Raw genomic sequence first — 19,373 nt, 5'->3', positions numbered from 1 at the left:
AGCAGGAAAGGGTATGAATTTCTGAGGTAAGGTATGCTGAAAGGTTATTGCAGCTTAAAAAGTGACTGACTGCATGTCAGCTAAGCCTGCAACAATTCAAGACAAAATACACTGGCTCAATAAAAGAGATTTAAGTTCTTAGTACATATGCCCACAATGACTAAAATAACAGAGCTCTGATCTTAGTTACAGCTCCAAAGTGCTTCCTGAATACCAATGCCTGAGGAAAAACTTACTCACTGCCTCAGCTAGATAACTGAGCGAAATGAGGAGAGATAGCAAGTAGATAGGAACCCTGATCACTTTTGTGTGCACTTTGCCAGAAATAAAGGAAAAAAAGCCTGAGCTGTGCCTTCATATGGTACTGCCACCCTTAACCTGCTGACCTCCAAAATTTGTTGTCTCCTTTGAGGTTAATGTATTAACATTTGTATATGGCTGAGAAGTATGGCAGGGAGAGAACAGTCATTACAATGTCATAAAGTGTTAGTCCATCTAACCAACCACTTCTCTCACTAACAAACCCTTGCAAAAGTGTTCAGAGCTGTGACTGACCAACAGAGGAAAAGAATAAAAGGCCATCTCCATTAATCTTCCATTTTTCCAAATTTCCCTTCCTCTCCACAGTTCTTCCTCTCTGCTCACCCCTCTGCCAAGTCAGATGCAAACAGCCAGTGGACGTATTAGAAACGCCTCCTGTTGAATGTAGAATCTCACAAGATTAGCAAATGGAAAAGTGGAATCACTGTATGCATAAGTGGTAATTTAAAGGAGTTACAGATTGACAGGCACTGAAAGAAGAGGAAGGAGGAGAATACTTGTCATGTTTTCAAAAGACAACTGTGCGTCTCCTTTTCATTACTTTTTATTACAGTGATCACAACTTCCTAATGAATATCAGTTTCTGTCACAAAACTGTAGCACATAATCTCATACAATTTGGCACGATTGACAACACAGCAGCCTCTCTGAGAAGAAAGACTTTTCAGAGAAGTCAATTACAGGGAAAAAATAACAACCACCCAAGTAATCGAAACAGTAGATAATTTGACACTTCATTTTCTACATAAACATATTTTCTTGATAAGTCATTTACTGCCTGTAAAAATTCTAAAAGCAGAAAATATAAGTAAACAACAATCTGCTATGTAATACAGCCCGGATGGTAAGTGACAAAATACCACACTCAGAAAGAAAAACAACTGTCAAAGGCAGCTGGCAATTCACACCTTTCTTCAACTTGTTGCTACCCATTTGCCATGCAGCATCCTCAGTTTGCTCTCCAGTACCCACAGCATTTTAGGTATTTCACACAGGGCAGAGAACTGAGCAGTAGCTGAATGCAAATAGAAAATGGCCAGTCTCAACGGCTGGCAGACACACTGACAGCCAGCAGCCCTCTACTCCACAGATATCCCCAAGACACCAGGAAACTGACTTTCAGCCTTGTTTATTTAAAAATTATACATGCCTGATCTGGTCCCTCCCTTAGAGGGAGTCTGCCTTTACTAACATTATTTTTCAGTCATCCTCAACAGAGGAAAGATGCATTCCTAAGATTCAACACGCAAAACTGCTGGGCCATTTTTAGCCCAGTTTTCCATAGTGCTCATCTCTCTACTCAGAAATGTAAAAAGTTTTCAAAACTATATTTTAAAAAGCATTTTAGCACCTAGAAGCTCTCACTAAGGACTGGAGAAGTTGCATGCTTGACATTTTTGGAAACTAAGTACCTAAACAGGAGCTGACATACGACGGGTTCTTCCAAGAAATCTGGTACTAAATGACCAGAAAAGACAAATGTACATGCATGCACTGCTCCAACAACTTTTGTTAAAACCTGTCCATAGAAGCCAAATACATTCTTTAACCTTGCTTGTGTAAAAAGGGGCAGGGGGAGGAGACAAATCAAAGGCTTTGCAAAAATGTGGCATTTCTCACATTGTCTCTGTAACTAAGTTATAGAGAGAACTCTCTGACATCATCAAACTTAAGCATTCTTTTGACTAGGACACCTGATGCTTCAGCTTCTTCCAAATGCTTCCCCAAAAACACAGCCCTTCCAATGTAGCAGGGCACAAGCCAGACAGCATGCGTTACCAACATACTCAGCCCCTCCCTGTCATGCCAACTTCTTTCACCAAAGCTCTTCAGGCCTCCTTCCCCATCCACAACCCAAAGAAGTCCCAAAGCCTTGTCAGTCTTCCTCAGCCACTCTCATTTTTCCATGAAAACAACTTTTACCAACTGTAGCCTTGATGAGGCAAAACTAGATTCTGCCAGTGAGCTGGGGAAGCCTTAGGCTGGTTTTCAAGCTCACTGCTGCATTAGGAGATACAGATTACTGAAAATCCAAAACTTTTACCATAATCCAAAGTCAGTTTTCAGCAAAGCTGACGGCGTCTCATGCAGAGACTCAGTGTAGGTGCACTCAACCAGGTTTTAAGACAGTACTTGTAACAGCAAGTCACCTTCCCAATGACTGCTGAAACAGGAGCCTTGACTCCAAACAGCCTTGACTTTGCAGATTTCAGTGAGACCTATACTATTTCTCCACTATAAGCTTCTTAAGGCTTCAGTGCCATCTTAAAGCACACAACACTGCCAATCCCTGGGGATCCTCTGGCAGGGAACCATATGTGCTGCAATGTCGTAGATACCAAGGTCTAAATGAAAAACTCAATGTCAGCCTCAGAATTACATTTCTTTGCCTTTGTTGATTTGGCTACATTGCTTCATGCAGTTTAATGTTTCTGCATGAAAAGTTATAGGCATTTTTAAGACATATAGTAACAACACTTCAGCACCTAAAGGAGCACATTTTATTTCAAACCCTTTAGAGCTATATATTATTTGCCAGAAGGATTACGCCTTACAGGTCTGTTTGTGAAAGAGGTATTCATTTTTACAGGTTTTCTACAATATTTTCTCATAAAGACTCCAGAACTACCATAAACAGGCCAAGAATTACACTTTTTTTCTTCATTAAATTATTTTTCATCACTCAATAACTAGCTGACCTCAGGTAAGTCTCACAGAAAACACCTAATGCATGACATTAAGGACAGAAGGTGAGGCCATTTATACATTATATACAGCACTTGGAACTAATGAGATAAACCAGACAAAAACTCCCACAATATGCTATGCACACACATTTGCTACCCACTCCCTGAATGAATCTGGCCACCCCAGCCCCCACTTCCTACAGCATATCCACAAGCCCTCTCTTTTTGCATGCGAACTCATTCCTGTCTGGCCACTGTGAAACTTGACATTCTCCTTACATTCTCTAGCTTCCGTTGACGTTGCCTATTCCCCAAAACCACAACACAGTGTAAAAAAATACAGCTTTCCTGCTGGGGAATTAGACAAAGGAAAAAATATATGCATCAGCATGCTGGTCTTGAAGGTAAGAAGTATGGGCATCAAACCTTCTAACCAAGTTTACATGCATGAAATAGGTATTGATCCCTAGAAGAGCAATGGTCTCTGAAATCACATTAATGCACAAGCCTCGTGATAAGGAAAAGAATAAAGAGGAAAGACAAATACGTCATGCCCATGCGTGACAGAGAATTAAACTCCCAGACTGACCTCCCCTTTGCCTAACAAAATTTTGCACTGAACAGCAGCTGCCTCACTACAGACGTCTGTGACTAACACAGCTAACTTTCCTAAGGGTTACATCTTTTTTCTCTTCTACCTTTCTTTTTTCTTTTGTAAACTGCTGGTATAAATTATGGCTCTAGTCTGCCAGGCAGCCGCTGCCTCATTAGTTCTGCTAACTGAAGTATGCCTCAAGAAGAGATTTTAAATTGTTAACTAGACAAAAGAGCAGCTAACAGACATGGATGCAAGGCTGAGAAACAATATACTCTTTTCTAATGGTACTGGATGAAATCTGATCCCACAAGATCAGTAGAAATGTCAAGTCCAACCTTGTTCCCAGCCCTGTTCTTGTAGCAGCCTCACTACTAATGCTGCTTGGTATGCTTCTCTTCTTGCAGCCAAGAGTGCCAGAAGGTGACACTACCTATCTTGTTGCTCAGTTGAAGCTGAGAGCCTATCAGGATGTATCAAAGGGCCAGAAGACTGGATGAGAGTCCCCTGACACACTGAGGTACAAGCTCTCCTTTGCAGAGAGACAGTAGCCCACCAGTGCCGAATTCTTCAGGAGAGAGTGAGGGCTTCCCTATTCTGACCTCTGCCAGGATCAAATCCTTTGGGGTACATCACAGCAAAGCTTGCAGTGGGACATAGGGGTCAGGCTTTTCATTACACATTTCAAAGCAATGTTCAGTGATCTCAGGACATCTGTGGAGAGGTCTTTAGTCCCTTCAGTATACAGAAGGAACATGCAACGAAGCTGAAGACCCAGACATAATGTGAAGGAGCTCGGGCATTTGACTACCAGTTTGAATAGGTAAAAGGAGGCATCTGTAGAGCCAGTTGCAAGCATTGAGTCGTTTCATGTGACAATCACAAAGGCAGGGGCTATTGGAGCTTATTATAGGTAGCTTTTAAAATCTGTTTTTAAAAAAAGACTGAGCATAGCCTTCCTTGTGGAAGCAAATGGAGCTGAAAGACTAATGTCAGTGGACACTGGCTCAGGAAAATTGTAGTGATTTATGCAGAGCTCCAAAGGGAAAGACATACTCTGCAGATAACCTGCATTTGTCCCACCAGCTTCCAACCTGGTGCCCAGCACTGTGAGCTGCATCTCAAGACATAGGCAGCCTAAATTCAAGGATGTATCTCCTTGCATGCCATTATTCTCATTCCCAAACAACATTACCTAAATAGCACTGAGCTGCATGGCAAACACATAGCTTGCCTGCTAAAACTACCATGTCATTTCATCTTTCAGACCTGACATATGCTGTAGCTGCATGGTTTGACTAAAATCATCTATTTGAAAGATCTATTGCACGTAGAGAAAGGTGTGCATTTTATTCAACAGAGAATAAATAACCAGTATTGGACAAGGCAGATTGGCTCCTGACTCTTGAATGACTTTACCTTTTAATTAAAACTGCAAGAGATGATAATGTTCTTGAAAGGTGCTAGAAAGACAGCACTAGTAAATTAAGTCTTCACTTTCTCCTTAAGAAAAACTGCCTCTTTAGGCTACAGGTAGTATATTTTGTATATCCCATATTTTTAAAATCTAAAAGGGCAAAAAACAGAAAAAGAAAAAAGCTTCAAATAACCTCAAAGAAAGAATCAAAGTTAAGACACCGAAAAAAAGAGTTGGCTGCAAGATTTTCAAAGGAATTAATTTTTAGGATGTAATCTAAGTAAGAACCCTTTTTCCAGGACCCCATCTCACCAATGTTTCTAGCCAACTTTCCCCAGCCTGTCCTCATCAAATAAGGTCACACCTAAAAACTATATGCACACTAATTTATTTCTGGTTAAGGTAACTGACACTGATATTAAAATCAAGCTTTTTAAAGGAAGTAAAGGTATAACATTAACAATAGCATAAGGCTTTTTTCAGTATTTTTGCAGAAGCAATATACAGGAACTCGCACAGAACATCAAGGACTACCTTAGCCATCAACATGAGTCAAAATTTAAGCAAAGGATGGAAAAGGACATATTGAGGTAAAAGGTTAATTAAGTCTTTATGCAGCTTCCACTAAGCCTAAAAAGACATAGCATTTTGCAGATTTGCTCCAACAGTTCAAAACTTGTCATAGATACTTCCTTACTTAGCAAGCGGTTTTACTGAAATAAGTGGGTCTATTTAAGAAACATTTAACATGGAAGAAGATCCCAGATTGTTGGTTGTAAATGTGTGGGTTTTTTCATTTCTGAGGTGTACAACTCCAGGCAGGCTTCTCTCAGCCAAGACCCACTTCTTTCTTCCCCTCACCATTAATATGTTTCTACCCATTCCTAAAATCCTGACTACAGATTTCATTATGTGCAGCAGCTGCCAAACTGTAAAGAGCCAAGCTCACCAGTTCCCAACAACCCCACACCATAGGAATCAGATGATGGAAGCTTTTGTTGCTACTGACCTGGAACAAATTAATGTCAATAATGGAAAAGCAGTATACTCTATCTCTCCCAAATTTATACAGCACTGAGTTTTCATAAAAATCAATAGTTTTTAACAAAAGTAAAACGCAAGACCTAGAATGTAAAATAAATAGATTCTACCCAAAATTCTTGACATCTACAGACCTGCCACCTTGGATCTACTACAACTGTAGAATAGGAATTACATGAGTTTTCCATTTGGTCAAACCTCTTTCTCAAGTCACTTGTCCTAGAAACTAAAAATCAACTGCATTTCTGAATAGATGTAATTATTGACAAAATATTGCTGCTAAATATCCATTTAATATTATCTTTGTAAATTTACAATAAGATAGTGATAAAAATATGCAAAGCCCATGCTGGTATCAGTAACACTTTCCTACATTAGAGTTACAGGATCAGGCCCCTAGTGTTTTATTAAATGCAAACACATTTGTTTGTACCATCAAACCATCAGTCCCAGGCACCATGGCTGGCTTTCAGTGTTTGTCAAAGCTGGTTTTTAGAGCTACACGTCAAAGTTCTAAGCTCAAAAGTATGAAATACACGTTCTTACTGAATTAAAGCTAATGCCTAGAAATTCATGATCAAAAAAACAAAAAAAAAAAAGCCCACAACTGCTATAACCTTCAAAACTAATAATTTACTTCTCTATATTCCCAGTATGTACACAAGAACATCAGTGTAATGAGTCTTGCGATTCAGGGAAGCTTAAGCAAGAAGCTGCGTAAACCTGCACATCCCTAGAGCAACAGTGTGTTGGAGGGACACCTACCTGCAGTACTCTGCATTCAAAGGTATGATATGAGTGTTGCAAGTATTGGACCTGCCGGAGAGGATGTCGTGTAGCAACACCCTTGTCACAGTCTGGAGAGACACACAATCATAGAATCACAGAATGTACTGGGTTGGAAGGGACCTATAAAGGCCATCTAGTCCAACCCCCCTACAATAAGCAGGGACATCTCCAACTAGACCAGATTTCTCAGAGCCCCATCAAGCCTGACCTTGAATGTCCCCAGAGATGGGGCCTTCACCACCTCTCTAGTCAACCCATTCCAGTGATCCACCACCCTCATATTAAATAACTTTTTCCTAATGTCCACCTAAATCTACCCTTTTCTAGCTGAAAACCATTACCTAGTGTCCTGTTGTTACATGCCCTAGTGAACAAAGGAGAGCAGAATCTGATGTCCTCTCAAGGCAGGAAGAAGTCACCCTCTCCCCTAACTGACTGACTGGAGGACTCCCACCATCCTGAACAAGGGTAGGGAACAATCCATCTGTCTGTATTTTATGGAAGTTATGCATAGGAAAACACGTTATGAAAAAAATCAATAGATTGTCCTGATTTTAGCAAATGGCAACATATTTTCAAAAACCACAAAAAGCCAGGCTGAGTTACTTTCTATTGTAATAATTTTTACTGAACAGCCTAAGAGACCAGTTAAGTTAAAAGGGACAATAAAAAGCCAAGACAGGTAACTGATAGAAAAACTAACGTGTTCTCAACCACTCATAACAGAGACTCACAACAGCTCATAACATGTATCTCATAACAACTTAAGAGATTCCATGATTCTGTGATATCTATGTAAAAGGGGAAAGGGAACTTTTGATGTACAATCTTGTCAGTGCTATAAAATTGAAAAACAATGTATACCTATGGTTTTGCCTCGTGAACAATTATTGCTGTCAGAGTGAGGAGGGATCTAGAAGAAATTCTTAAGACCAATTTTTCTTTTGGCTTATTCATTCCCTAGGATCCCTAAAGGATCCTGGATACAATGGATCCAGACTTTACAGGACCTAGGTAACATCAGTACTTTTGCAGTCAAACTCATTTGGGTAGAAATAGATGCACAAGAAGCAAAGCATCCCTGGTCTTTCCCCTGCCCCCAGGAGATAAAAAAAGTACAAGAACATCATTAAGACACATGATCATCTCATCCAGCAAGCCTAATACAGCCAGGTTTCCTTGTCAAACACAGGCTTAACCCAATCTCAAGTCAGGACTCACTTATCCTTAGCACCATCTACAGTCCAACACATGCAGAAGGACAAATTCCAGCCCAGCACCACCACTCAGAAAACACAAGCACTGTCCCCACCTTACTGTGTGCTCAAGCACAGCTTATGAAGTGTGAAAAAAAATGGACACAAAAGCAGTCAAAAACACTACATCACTAGCCAGCAAATCCCCTGAGCTCAGCTCTTTCCAGCTCGATGTGGACACAATGCACCTCAGCTACAGCTACGTGATACCTAGAAAGACAGAGAGCACACAAGCAGGTCAAAGGCTCTGTGTGTTAAGGGCCTCATTCAAACCTCATTACCTTGTAGCAAAGATACAATCAGGATGGGGGTGCAGGACAACCACAGAGTGGGTTTTAAAGGACTGCTATCCAACAAGTTTAAAAAAAACAACAGACAGGAGAAAAAAAGGAAAAAGAGTAGAGCCAAATACTCAACTGGCACAAACTCTCAAAGCCCCAGGAACTAGAGCAACTTACGCCAGCCAAACTCCTGTCCCTATAGTCTGATTCATTCCTCACCAGCAGGTTTCCACATGAAACGAAGACAGACAGAAATTCCAAACAGTTGACATTTCAGCCACAGCAGTGGTCTCCAGAATGTCAGCAAGTACAGCACCTGGTGCTTTCTTCTTGAGCTCCCTCTCTAATCTTGGTCTGCAACTAAAGGTAATGCTGATGGGTTTTGTGCAGTTTTTCATAATGAAAAGTAGTCCCTTGTTTCACTTAAGTAATGTTTTTCAGAAATGAAATCTGTTCCTTGGGCACAAAGTTCTATGAGCTGAGTGCTTAAAAATAGTGAATTGGAATTACAAAGCTGCTTAAACTGTTTCTAAATTATGCTTCCTTGTGACACACGCATCTTCATAGCCTAATGCTGCCCTGGGTGAGTACACATGCACCTCCAGAGAAAGGAAGAATGGTAAGATGCTTGGCCATGGCAGTTAAACATTGAAAATCATTCTGTCTCTACTGAAAAGTGAATGTATAGTTTATATGGTTTATGACCTGTTAATCAGTAAAGAAGAGGGAGGCTAAAGATAAGATATGACCATCCAAAGACAGCCATCCTTTTCGTTTGTCAAAGGCTATAGAAGACCTTTCCAGCAAATCTTACACTATTTAAATATAACAACATCTGTGTCTCTGGAGAAAAAAATCAGTGCCTGTTTTTAAGCCTAGACACCACAGCCAATATCTCTATCCCTGGTCTCCCTTCAGATAGCACACATGACTGACAACAGTCTGATCTGGCAAAAAAAACCCTCTCTCAAGCCATATAGCTTGCAGGAAAGGGGAAGAAAAAAAAACACAACAGATCAAACAACAACTCGCAAATCATTTCCAAAAGAATATCAGTGGATTTTCACATCCTGACCTGAACTGGTCCAGTGTTCAAAAGATAAACATCTATGGAGACAGCTACAGTCAAGAAAGAAGCTTAAAGAATCTGTATAAAGGTCAAAGCTAATCAAAGACACACAAAAATCCCACCTTTGTTCCATGCCTTTTTGGCTGAAAGAATGTGTCACAAAAACAGATGTGTTACAAAAGTTTCCAACCAGGCTCCAGTCAGTGGTTGAGTGTTATCAAGCAGGCTACTGAACTTCCATTTGCATGGTGGTGACATTTTTCTGCACTCCTTCACACCCATTTATTTCAGAGTAAATCCACTGACTTGCATGGAACTGCTCTGGAAATGAGTATAATTGAGAGCAGGTCTGTTTGCATTTAATGGGTAGTTCTTTCCTCTCCTATATAGCCTGAAAGGAAACTCTTCCACAGAAATAAAAGGTAATTAAGGATGAAGCACAATTTTAATAAAAGTAATGAAGGTATCATTGAATGAGATGTATAACCATGATTAAAGACCTGAGTACAGAGAGAACTAAACAGAAGAACCACGTTTGCATTTTCCATCTTGCCAATACACCGAGATTTTATCTAGTCAAACTGTGTCTGAACATATGGTCTTCCCCTAGCTCTATAGAAGGACTGCAGTCAGCTATAGCATGCCCTAGTGTGCACAGCATTGCAGGGAAGACTTTTCAGCAGCTCTCAGTAAAATGTACTGGCAGTGATGGACAAAAGATCAAGAGAACCAAGCACATGATTTCTTGGCTCAGAGATTACAATGACAGTCTACACTTCTCCAGATTGCCTGAACCTCAAAAGAGAAAAAAACTCTGAAAGATGGCACATGCACGCAGGGCACAATTATGCTAAGGAAAACTCAAGGCTGGGATAAGGCCTCCTAGAGAAAACACAAAATAATTGTTGTTTCAAACAAAACATTTTTGGTGCTGTGGGCCAGCTGGCAGTGCAATGACAACTTACACTGGACACATATTAAAAGAGAATTTGTCGTCACCAAATCTCCGGGACTCTCAAAGCCCACATGACTGTCACACCTCCCTTCCACAAACACAGGAAAACTAAACTGTTAAATCTCAGCACCTTCCTGGCATGTTCGTTGTTCAACTCAGTTTTAAGCCATGGTAGAAAAGGCAGTGGGACACACAATATTGTCCTGGGATTATCAGACAGGCACACTACTCCAGGTTAAAAAAAGAACATTATAAACACATGCAGAGGATGGCTTCCTCTAGACTTCCATCTGGTGTTTCTGCAGCTGTGGGACCAGTAACATCTTACTCTCACTCTAAGAGAAGCCCTAAGACAACTAATAAATTCTTGTGCCACATATAAACGATCATAATTGCTGTGTCCAGGCAAATGCCATCTGCACTTGTTTAGGATATTCAGCACAAGGGACTCTGAGGCTTAGAACCAGATTTGAAAGTTCAGTTCCAAACAAGAAAAGAACAGCACCACCAACAAAAACAACCACTTCATGAAGTCTGCAGCTCTGTTCACACAGGTTCCTTTTCAGTCAATCATCTTAACGTATCCTGCAATATATTCCTGTAGATGGGTTTGCATGTAAATAAAGAACCTTAAAAGATGAATGACACGTTCCATAAATTATTTCCAACCTGCATAATGGATTACACACTAGAATAACAGTCTTTTCTGCTTCTCTCACCTCCATCCTGAAACTTGCTCAACCTCTCGAAGTATGATGATATGGGAACTTGAACAATATCTAGAATTGCCAGCAATGTCCGGGTCAGTCTGAGAAGCTCACTAAAACTATAAAAGCCAAAGTATATGAGGTTTCGAGCCAGATGTACCACCTATGAGAAAAAGAAGTTAAAAATTAAGGAAATATTGGCAACCTTTGCAGTATTGAGCTGTGCAATACAGTTGCATTTCACACAACAGCTTTCAAAGAGGTCAAGATCTAGAGTGCATTTGAATGAGTCTTTCCACTGATTTAAACAGGCCTTAGACTAAGGCCACCAACATCAAATGTTTTTAGACTTAGATAAAACAATTGGTCAGTCAAATCACAACAGAGAGCAAAACCAACATGAGATTTAGAAAGGCATGAAAGCATACAAAATTACATTTGGGAAAATATATAAGATCAAGAAGAAAGACTCCAGGAAATCATTTAAAGAGGCAGCAGCTGTGGGGAAAATAGCAGTTGGAAGAACAATAAGACAACTGATCTAAGTTTGAGCAGAGGTGATTACAGATGACCAGGGGCAGGAGTGATGATTTTTAGCAGGTAGGTTGGAGGAAGAACTATGAAAGCTGTATGCATTTCCCTTTCACTCAGTGTTATTTGAATCTAGAAGGTTTAGGCCTATCTGAAGCTTCTGTTAGGAATTTCAAACAATATTTAAAACACAGGATTAAGCTATTCAGAGTACTTTCTTTAGTTTCGTATCTTACACAGAGAATAATACTTACTTATATTGAAGAATCCCTGCATGCTAATTCACTAATGTGGAGAGAAAGGTCATATGGCCATTCACCCACACACATATCCCTCCCTCTTGCCACTGAAATGCAACCACCTCAGAAAAGGAAGGAAAAATACAGCTATTGGACAGCATACTATAATATTATTTTCTGCAGTAACAGTCATAATCACAGCCACTGGTATTAGGAACTGGTGCTTCTTTAAGACATTTTACACCAACATTTATTCTGCAACTATCTTTATTTTGAAGGACCCAATAACAACTTAGCTAAAATGAGGAGAAATGCTATAAGTAGGAGAGAGATAGCTGAGAAGTACCTCAAATGTAAGTTTATTTTTCTCTTTGTCTCCAAAAGGAAAGGGCTGATTTACAACTTCTTTCAAGTACTCTTCTACAAATTCCATGGTGAGTGCAAACTTTCTCTTCATTTCATTTCTTGAAGAGTCTGTGAAAGAGTCATACCTACAATGCAAGACATAGAAGGAAGAAAAATTAAACACCTCTAATATCAGGATCAGCTGTCACTAAACTAAAAACAAACCAATCACAATGCTATAAAACTACTGTCAATTCTCTGTAAAGAGAAGGGGTAGAGGTCAGCTGATTCTGCATACACAGGCAGAGAGGATGCACAAACCTTCCCTCCAACAGGATCTTTAAGGGTTGCAGTGAATGGGAATAACAGAAACAGCAAAACACTACTGTTCTGGCAGATAGCACTCTTAAATCTTGCTGTGGCAATTCAGTAATCATCAAGTCTCAGCTGTTCTCTCAGCCCATCAGCCAGAGTTTACTGTTTCCACAAGGAAGACAGCAGCAGATCAGGAAAGCAGCTCAGGACAGCCTCCTCTTTTGCATCACCAATTAGGACAGATTTTTCATGTAAGTCAAAACAAACCTTCAACCCACAAACAGAAGTAATACTGTCTGCTGCACTGCTATACTTCTTCCTCTGTTTCTTCAGCCAGATACTGCCTGTCTGGGTCTAGTCCAGTGGGGCTGCTCCATCATATCAATTAAGCCAGAGAGGGTTTCCACTAAGTCAATGGGCCCTTCTCCCTTACGTAAATTTAGCAGATGCTTAAGTACTTTGCTGGATGGAAGCCAAAGCCTCTGTAAACTGTTTCTGGGGCAATAGCTGTACCAAATTGTAAGTTCCAGCTTTCCAACAGTGGCTTTCAGTTAAGCTTGAAGCATAACACTACATGGTTGGTAGGATGGAACTCAGTGTTAGACACAATTAGATTACTTCGAATTCAGCTGGTCTGAGGAAAGACCATTCCATATTCCCTCAGCTTGTTTCCTATAAGAACAGAGTGAAAAATGAGACTGAAATATTTTCATATAAAGTTACACATGGAAGTGTTCATGAATAACAATAATTATTAGCTCTTCCCATAATAGGAATTATTACCTTTTCCCACATATGTTTTGCTGACATCACACATCTACATTTTGTTCTGAGACTAACCCCAATAAAACACTTTTGTGCTTTAGTCTGCAACACTTTCAACTCACTCATGAATTGTGATCTTAGTAGGAATTTCAGTCCACAATCTGGCATATCTGACAGGTACCACAGATTCCTGAGGATCTCTGTCCACATGCATGTGTAGCATCAGCCGACAAAACGAAGCCCGGAGGTCATAAGGGAGGCTTTCATCAGACATACATCGTAGGATCAAGTCTACTGACAGCTGTGCAGAAATCTGGTTGATGGCCAAGTATTGGCGGTCCAGGCACATTCTTGCAAAGAGGTTCAGTTGGTACCTTAAAGAAAGACAACAACATATTTCCAACTGATTTCCTTCAAATATCATACAACTTCTCTCAGAATCTCACTTTACTAGCCTGATGTCAACCTTTCTGATCTAAATGCTAAAAAATTACAAGTGTTGCTAATGAAAGGACCGACTTGCCATTAAAAAGTGCTATCTTCAGGCTCCAAAACCCATGAAGACTGGGCTCACTTTAAAATTCAAAGGAAGCATTGTTCAGTGAAAGGCTGAAGCATTTGGATTATTTTTTTCAACCTGTGGAAGACACTGTTTCATGATCCTATTTCCCCTTTAATCCTCAGGATGCTTTTTCCTCAGAGCATACCTTGCTCCAGAGCAGCAAAACTTGAAAATACATCCCAGTAAATAAAAGGTAAGAGGCAAAATTCTAAAAAGACACAAAGAGTTGTCATAAGCAAAGGAAATTGAAGATTAGCCTGCAATAGACAGAAGAGAGTATGATGCTTCTACGAGAAAAACTTGAAACACACTTCTAATCTCAATTTTTGTCATGACTTTGTTTCCTTTGCTGATACCATCAAATGATCCAGATAAGAACAGCATCAGGGTGTTGAAGAGTTTACATTTTATTCCACTTGAATAAGCAGTTTTACCTGTAGTAGGTCAGAACTTCTAAATCCGCTTTCGTGCCCTCCTTTGCCTCTTGAGCCAGATGTCTGATGGCTTTACCGTGAGGTTCCTTGTTACTGTCAATCCAGTAAAGCCACACTTCCTCTTCATCAATGTCATCTGAGATGACTGGGCACTCCAAGGGATTGTCCATTTGTGTTGACACCAGCCTGCAAACACAGATCATTCACAATGGAGCCACTAGCAAACTTCTACGAATGTAACAACAGAGCAGATAACAAAAAGGTATATTCCAATTATGGATGCTCACTTTGTCTGAATGAGAATGTCAGCATTTCCTGGGCTCAGCATAAACTTGCAGATGAGTTCCTGAGTTACTGGTATTGCTGTGGTGTTAGATACACAAAGGTCCGATAGATAATCCAAGAATCTGCAGTCAAAAAACCCACAGATGCAACAGAATGTAAGACTGGAAATACTAGACAGAAACAGTGCAGTAGAAATCTCTAGCATCCATCACTAATATCCTCAAGGGAGCATATATCATGAGATTTATCAACATGTGATCTTTGTCAAGTCAGACTATTGGAATTCACAACAGATAAAAATGGGTAATAGCTTTGAGAGCCACCCTGAACAGTGCTAAACAACCAGTCAGGGAGAGAAAAGAGAAATACCCCAAGTGTGATGCTTCTTAGCAAATCAAAGGCCAAAGTATTGTACCAGAATTTAAGAGCAGCCTGAGGCTGTCATGAGCTTGGCTGGTGGTAGAGCTCCACTGAAGGCCTAAGTCCCTGTCAGGAGCCAAATGCAAGAGTACATGTTCTTAGCCATCTTCCCCACCAGGTAACATGCGTGTCCCTAATACAAGTAGGAAGAAGATGTTACTTGTGCTGGAGACAGCTGTGTATCTCCACTGCACTCAAGTCCACGCCTCCACCTTTTAAAGGTGCCTTTTAAAATCTCTGAAATGACAGCAAACAATTAGTGAAGAGTGAAGATCTGGCAGGACCTGAAGACAGGATCTCTGCACTCAAAGCCATCCATGTAAAGAAGAAATATCAAAGCTTTGCATGGAAATCAGTTTCCTATGAATTTGTCTCTTGAATTTAGGTCTTCTGACATTTAACAAGGTTCAGGCTGAGGCCTTCCTCACATTTGGGACATTCATTAGGTATCTGCTTCATGTCCCTCTTTCATGGATTCCTCTGTGTGTATTAACAGTAGTCCATATTGCAGCCTTTGCCTCTCTGGAATATAAAAAGGGCCTCTTCCCTCTAGGTAGTTGCTTCTTTTCATGACATTTGTAAGAAATGAGTATCTTTGAGCCCACCACTCCTCTAGCAAACGTGGCTAAAACTGGGCAAGAGGCTCAAGAGCTGGTGGGGAAGCAGATTCGAGCAGACACACACACTGAGATCATATACTCCAGTACCTTAGAAATCAAGGGGAAAAAAAAAATGTACTATCTACTGTCAGCCGTTCAAGGATCCAACAGTCTGAGCCTCTATAGGTGATCATCCCACCAAAGGGAATCAGAAAAATTTGTGCACATTGGCACAAACCACACTCCCCCAGAAAGTCTGGAAACGACAAGAGATGAGTACAGAAAGCATTTTTAGGGTACACACAGGAACATTTTTACCCATCACTGAAATGAAGATTTGTGGCAATAGGTAATTAACAGTGCCCAGCATTATTGCATCAAAAACTACAAAACTATAAAGAATTCTGGGGGAACTACCTTGTTGGAGCTAAAACGTGGGAAATTTTGTAGCTCCTGGGTTACAGAGTGCTAAATACAACCACTGTCTTACTCACAAAACCAGTGCTGCGGAAGCCTACAAGGCTCTACATGAAAATAAGTGTCTTTACTGCTCAGACTGCACCATCTTGACAAGGGGTGTTTTTCAAATACTTATTGCTCCTGGACCTCAGCCTTAAAGAATTAATGTATATTTTAATGCACAGCAATTGTACAACTTAGTTAAGCCATAATACTATGATGTCCTCTGTCGCAAAGGGACAAGAGACCATCAGTAAATAGTAGGACCCTTCAGCACTGAGAAGGAGCCAATCTCATGTGGCTTCCTCTCAGTACTGACCAAACACAACATAGTTTAGCCTGGGAGAGTCAATCAGCATGCTGAGCCATCTCATATAAACTATAGTAGTACCTAGAAAGGTTGGACCAGATGATCCTTGAGGTCCCTTCCAACCTGGCTCTAAGATTACAGAGTGAGGTGAAACAGCTGCAGACCTACAGAGAATAACTGAAGCAGTGAAGTACCTGAAGGGCCTTGAGCAATATCCTTAATCACTAACAGAAAAATGGTATTCACAATTACAGAGGACATTATTTGGCCTTCAGGACATTAATTTCTTAAATTTGTATTACTCTGGCAATTTTACAACTGAAAATCCAATGAAAAATATAGGTAGGATTTTTCCATTTAACAAAATCCATTTCCTTCATATTCTGACCTAAAGCTAATCAAAACAATTTCCAGCTGAGTGAAGTTCAAGGCCAGAATTCTTCATCTGGAAAAGGATGTGGTGTAGGACACATGATCACTGCCCTAGGCCCCTTTCAGGTCTGACCTGGAATCAGAACCTGCAGGAAAACTGATAGTAATAAAAGCTTAGAAAAACTGACATATGTGTAATTTGCACCAAGATTTGCATCAATTTGCAGTGAAACCAACATAAGTGACAGTTTCACAGAGGAGCTGCAGAGTTCTGAGAAGTTAAAATTTGATCCTCTTTGTCTCAATGTGAACTAAACCAAAATTTTCAAAACTTCCTTTTAAAGTATAAACCTTTTGTTCAATAAGCTCTAGTTCTGAAATGCAGATATTGTCAAACTCCAAGAATTACAGGTAGTTCTGATATTTTTGGGTATTTTGTCTGCCAGGTCAAAAAAAAAATAATAATCTGGGAGTAAGAGACAACAAAACTATGAATAGAAGGCAAATTCACAGCTACTGCAAATAGAAAAGATTATCAATACATAAAAAGAATGTTATGTAGACTACTTCAAACCTTGGCTCTCGATTTCTCCTGAGTAAATTAACAAATGTCTCTATTTCTTTAGCCGTGATGTGTTTCTCTAGCAGCTTTCTGTTGTTGTGCAACAAAGCTGTGATGGTGTCTTCTGCCAGAATATCATAACCAATCTGGGACTGCATGACGCAGAAGTTCTTAGCAATATATTCCTGAAAAAATGAACATTTCCATGATGACCTGTTAAGCAGTAGTGGTTTTCTTTTAGCCTAAGAAGGACTCAGCTCAATTAGCAAACCAAAATAACCCTTAGAACGTTCTTCTCTGAACTGGCCTGAACCAAAGAACATCCAAACCTAAAATATGCACCCCCAGGAAACAGGTTCAACATTAGGGATGACTAACTCTTCTTTTTATTTTATAAACCAAAGGAGCGAATCCATGAAATAATCAACAAAATTCAAGAAAAGTTGACCAATTTTTTACAAGGAAAAAAAATAAAAGGCTTTTATAATGTTTAAGAAGCTTTCTTTCCCAAGTTTTCCCTCCTCGCTTTCTCTCCCTCCAAGGAAGAAACACTTCTCTAAAGCATTAGAAGGAAAACAAAGAAGTTCCACATAGAAGTTTAATCTTTTATCTCTAGTCCCTTTAGTCCTATAAAGTTAGTGTAGGTTTTTCCTCACTGCAACATGCAAAGCACTTGACACCATGTTCTGAAATACTTCCTGCTCATGGGGAGTCTCCAGCACTGGGAAATCAGGCTGACAGAATAACCTCCAGTCTGATTCACTGCTGTCCCTCTACTAACACTTAAGCAACAGAAACAGAACAGACAGTTTTGCAGACTTCTCACTTTATAATCTAGAACCCAAGAGAATAATTTTAGTAACAGAACACTCATGAATGAGGCAATGTTCCTCAGTCTAAGTCTGTGAACGTATAAAGTGAACCTATGATATTAATTGCTGATCATTCAATTCATATTCAAATGCCTACAAAACAAAAACACTGTTCCTCAGCATGAGGCAGTATATGACAGTGACTTCTTCCTACGAACCTGCACAAAGCCCAGTCTTTCACCACTAACACATAATCCCACTTGTAAGTGCAGAGAGCAATGTTAAACCCAGGATATATAATTATAGCAATCAAAAGGTAAATTATGCTGGATACCACTGACCTGGTTCTTCCTATAGTCCTGCTGGGAATGTCTGAGAACTCTGTAACATAACCTTAACATGTATTTGTATGGAGCGTATCTCTGGTCACCTAGATCTTCAAGTCTTAGCATTGATCCTTCACCTTTGTCCTTAAAAGGAGCTTTGAGGATGCCGAATATCTGTTCAAAATCAAAACCACTAAGAATAAAAACCAAACCCAGATTTTGGCTTAACGTATAGCAGTCAATGGAAATGTCCTCTGACAGGATCAGCACGTGCTCCTCATCACCCGAAGTCAGAAGCGAATCACAGCACTTACCTACATATGACTAAATACAAGTGACAGCACAATCTCAGACATGACAGCTTTATGCGTTTGGCTTTACATTTCCCATCAACTTGACTGACATTGCTTTCTCTTTACTGCTATCCCCAATTTTAAATATTGTTAGTTAAGTGCCTTAGCTTTGGGTAAGTTAAGGATGAAAAAGAAGGACGATGCTGGCTGCTGTCCGATTTCATCCTTTTCACTTTTTAAAAAATTTCAGTAGGCTACTTAAAGAGAATAATAATTTTTATTTACATGCAAGATGGCCCCCATAAAAACAAAGTCAGGGATCCATAAGGACACAAGAATTTTACATATAAGGGAACATTTGCAGGATTGGAACCATGTTGCAAGCTTGTTTCAAATTTTGTCAATATTTGCTATCATGTGTAGTCTTAAAAGTCATTAGAATCACATAAAACTAAGAGCCATTAGACATGGCCCCTCATGCTTCTAACTGATAGAGCAATAGGTAAGTAGTGTATTTATCCAACCCAACCAGGCACAAACCCCACATGGAGTAAGTCAAGTTACCTAAAAATAACATTTGCTTTAATTGCTCTCCTTTACAGTCTGTTTATAAATACAAGCAAGTT

At 39.9% G+C, this 19,373-nt stretch overlaps 1 protein-coding gene across 1 annotated transcript in view; it reads right to left on the bottom strand.

Moving 5' to 3' along the window:
• Positions 1 to 19,373, bottom strand: part of ITPR2 (inositol 1,4,5-trisphosphate receptor, type 2) — a gene marked incomplete at its 3' end in the record, with an annotated part of 198,589 nt that overhangs the window by 96,730 nt on the left and 82,486 nt on the right. The window contains exons 15-21 of the mRNA XM_010004160.1: positions 18,470 to 18,628; positions 17,329 to 17,501; positions 14,597 to 14,716; positions 14,310 to 14,495; positions 13,436 to 13,687; positions 12,235 to 12,379; positions 11,131 to 11,281 (exon numbers count right to left, since the gene is read on the bottom strand). Of these exons, the coding sequence (XP_010002462.1) occupies positions 11,131 to 11,281; positions 12,235 to 12,379; positions 13,436 to 13,687; positions 14,310 to 14,495; positions 14,597 to 14,716; positions 17,329 to 17,501; positions 18,470 to 18,628 (1,186 nt within the window). The remainder of the gene's footprint in view (positions 1 to 11,130; positions 11,282 to 12,234; positions 12,380 to 13,435; positions 13,688 to 14,309; positions 14,496 to 14,596; positions 14,717 to 17,328; positions 17,502 to 18,469; positions 18,629 to 19,373) is intronic.

Source organism: Chaetura pelagica, unplaced genomic scaffold (assembly GCF_000747805.2).
Source record: "Chaetura pelagica isolate M959 unplaced genomic scaffold, ChaPel_1.0 scaffold198, whole genome shotgun sequence".
NCBI classification, from domain to species: domain Eukaryota; kingdom Metazoa; phylum Chordata; class Aves; order Apodiformes; family Apodidae; genus Chaetura; species Chaetura pelagica.
This window is presented reverse-complemented; position numbering and strand designations above follow the sequence as displayed.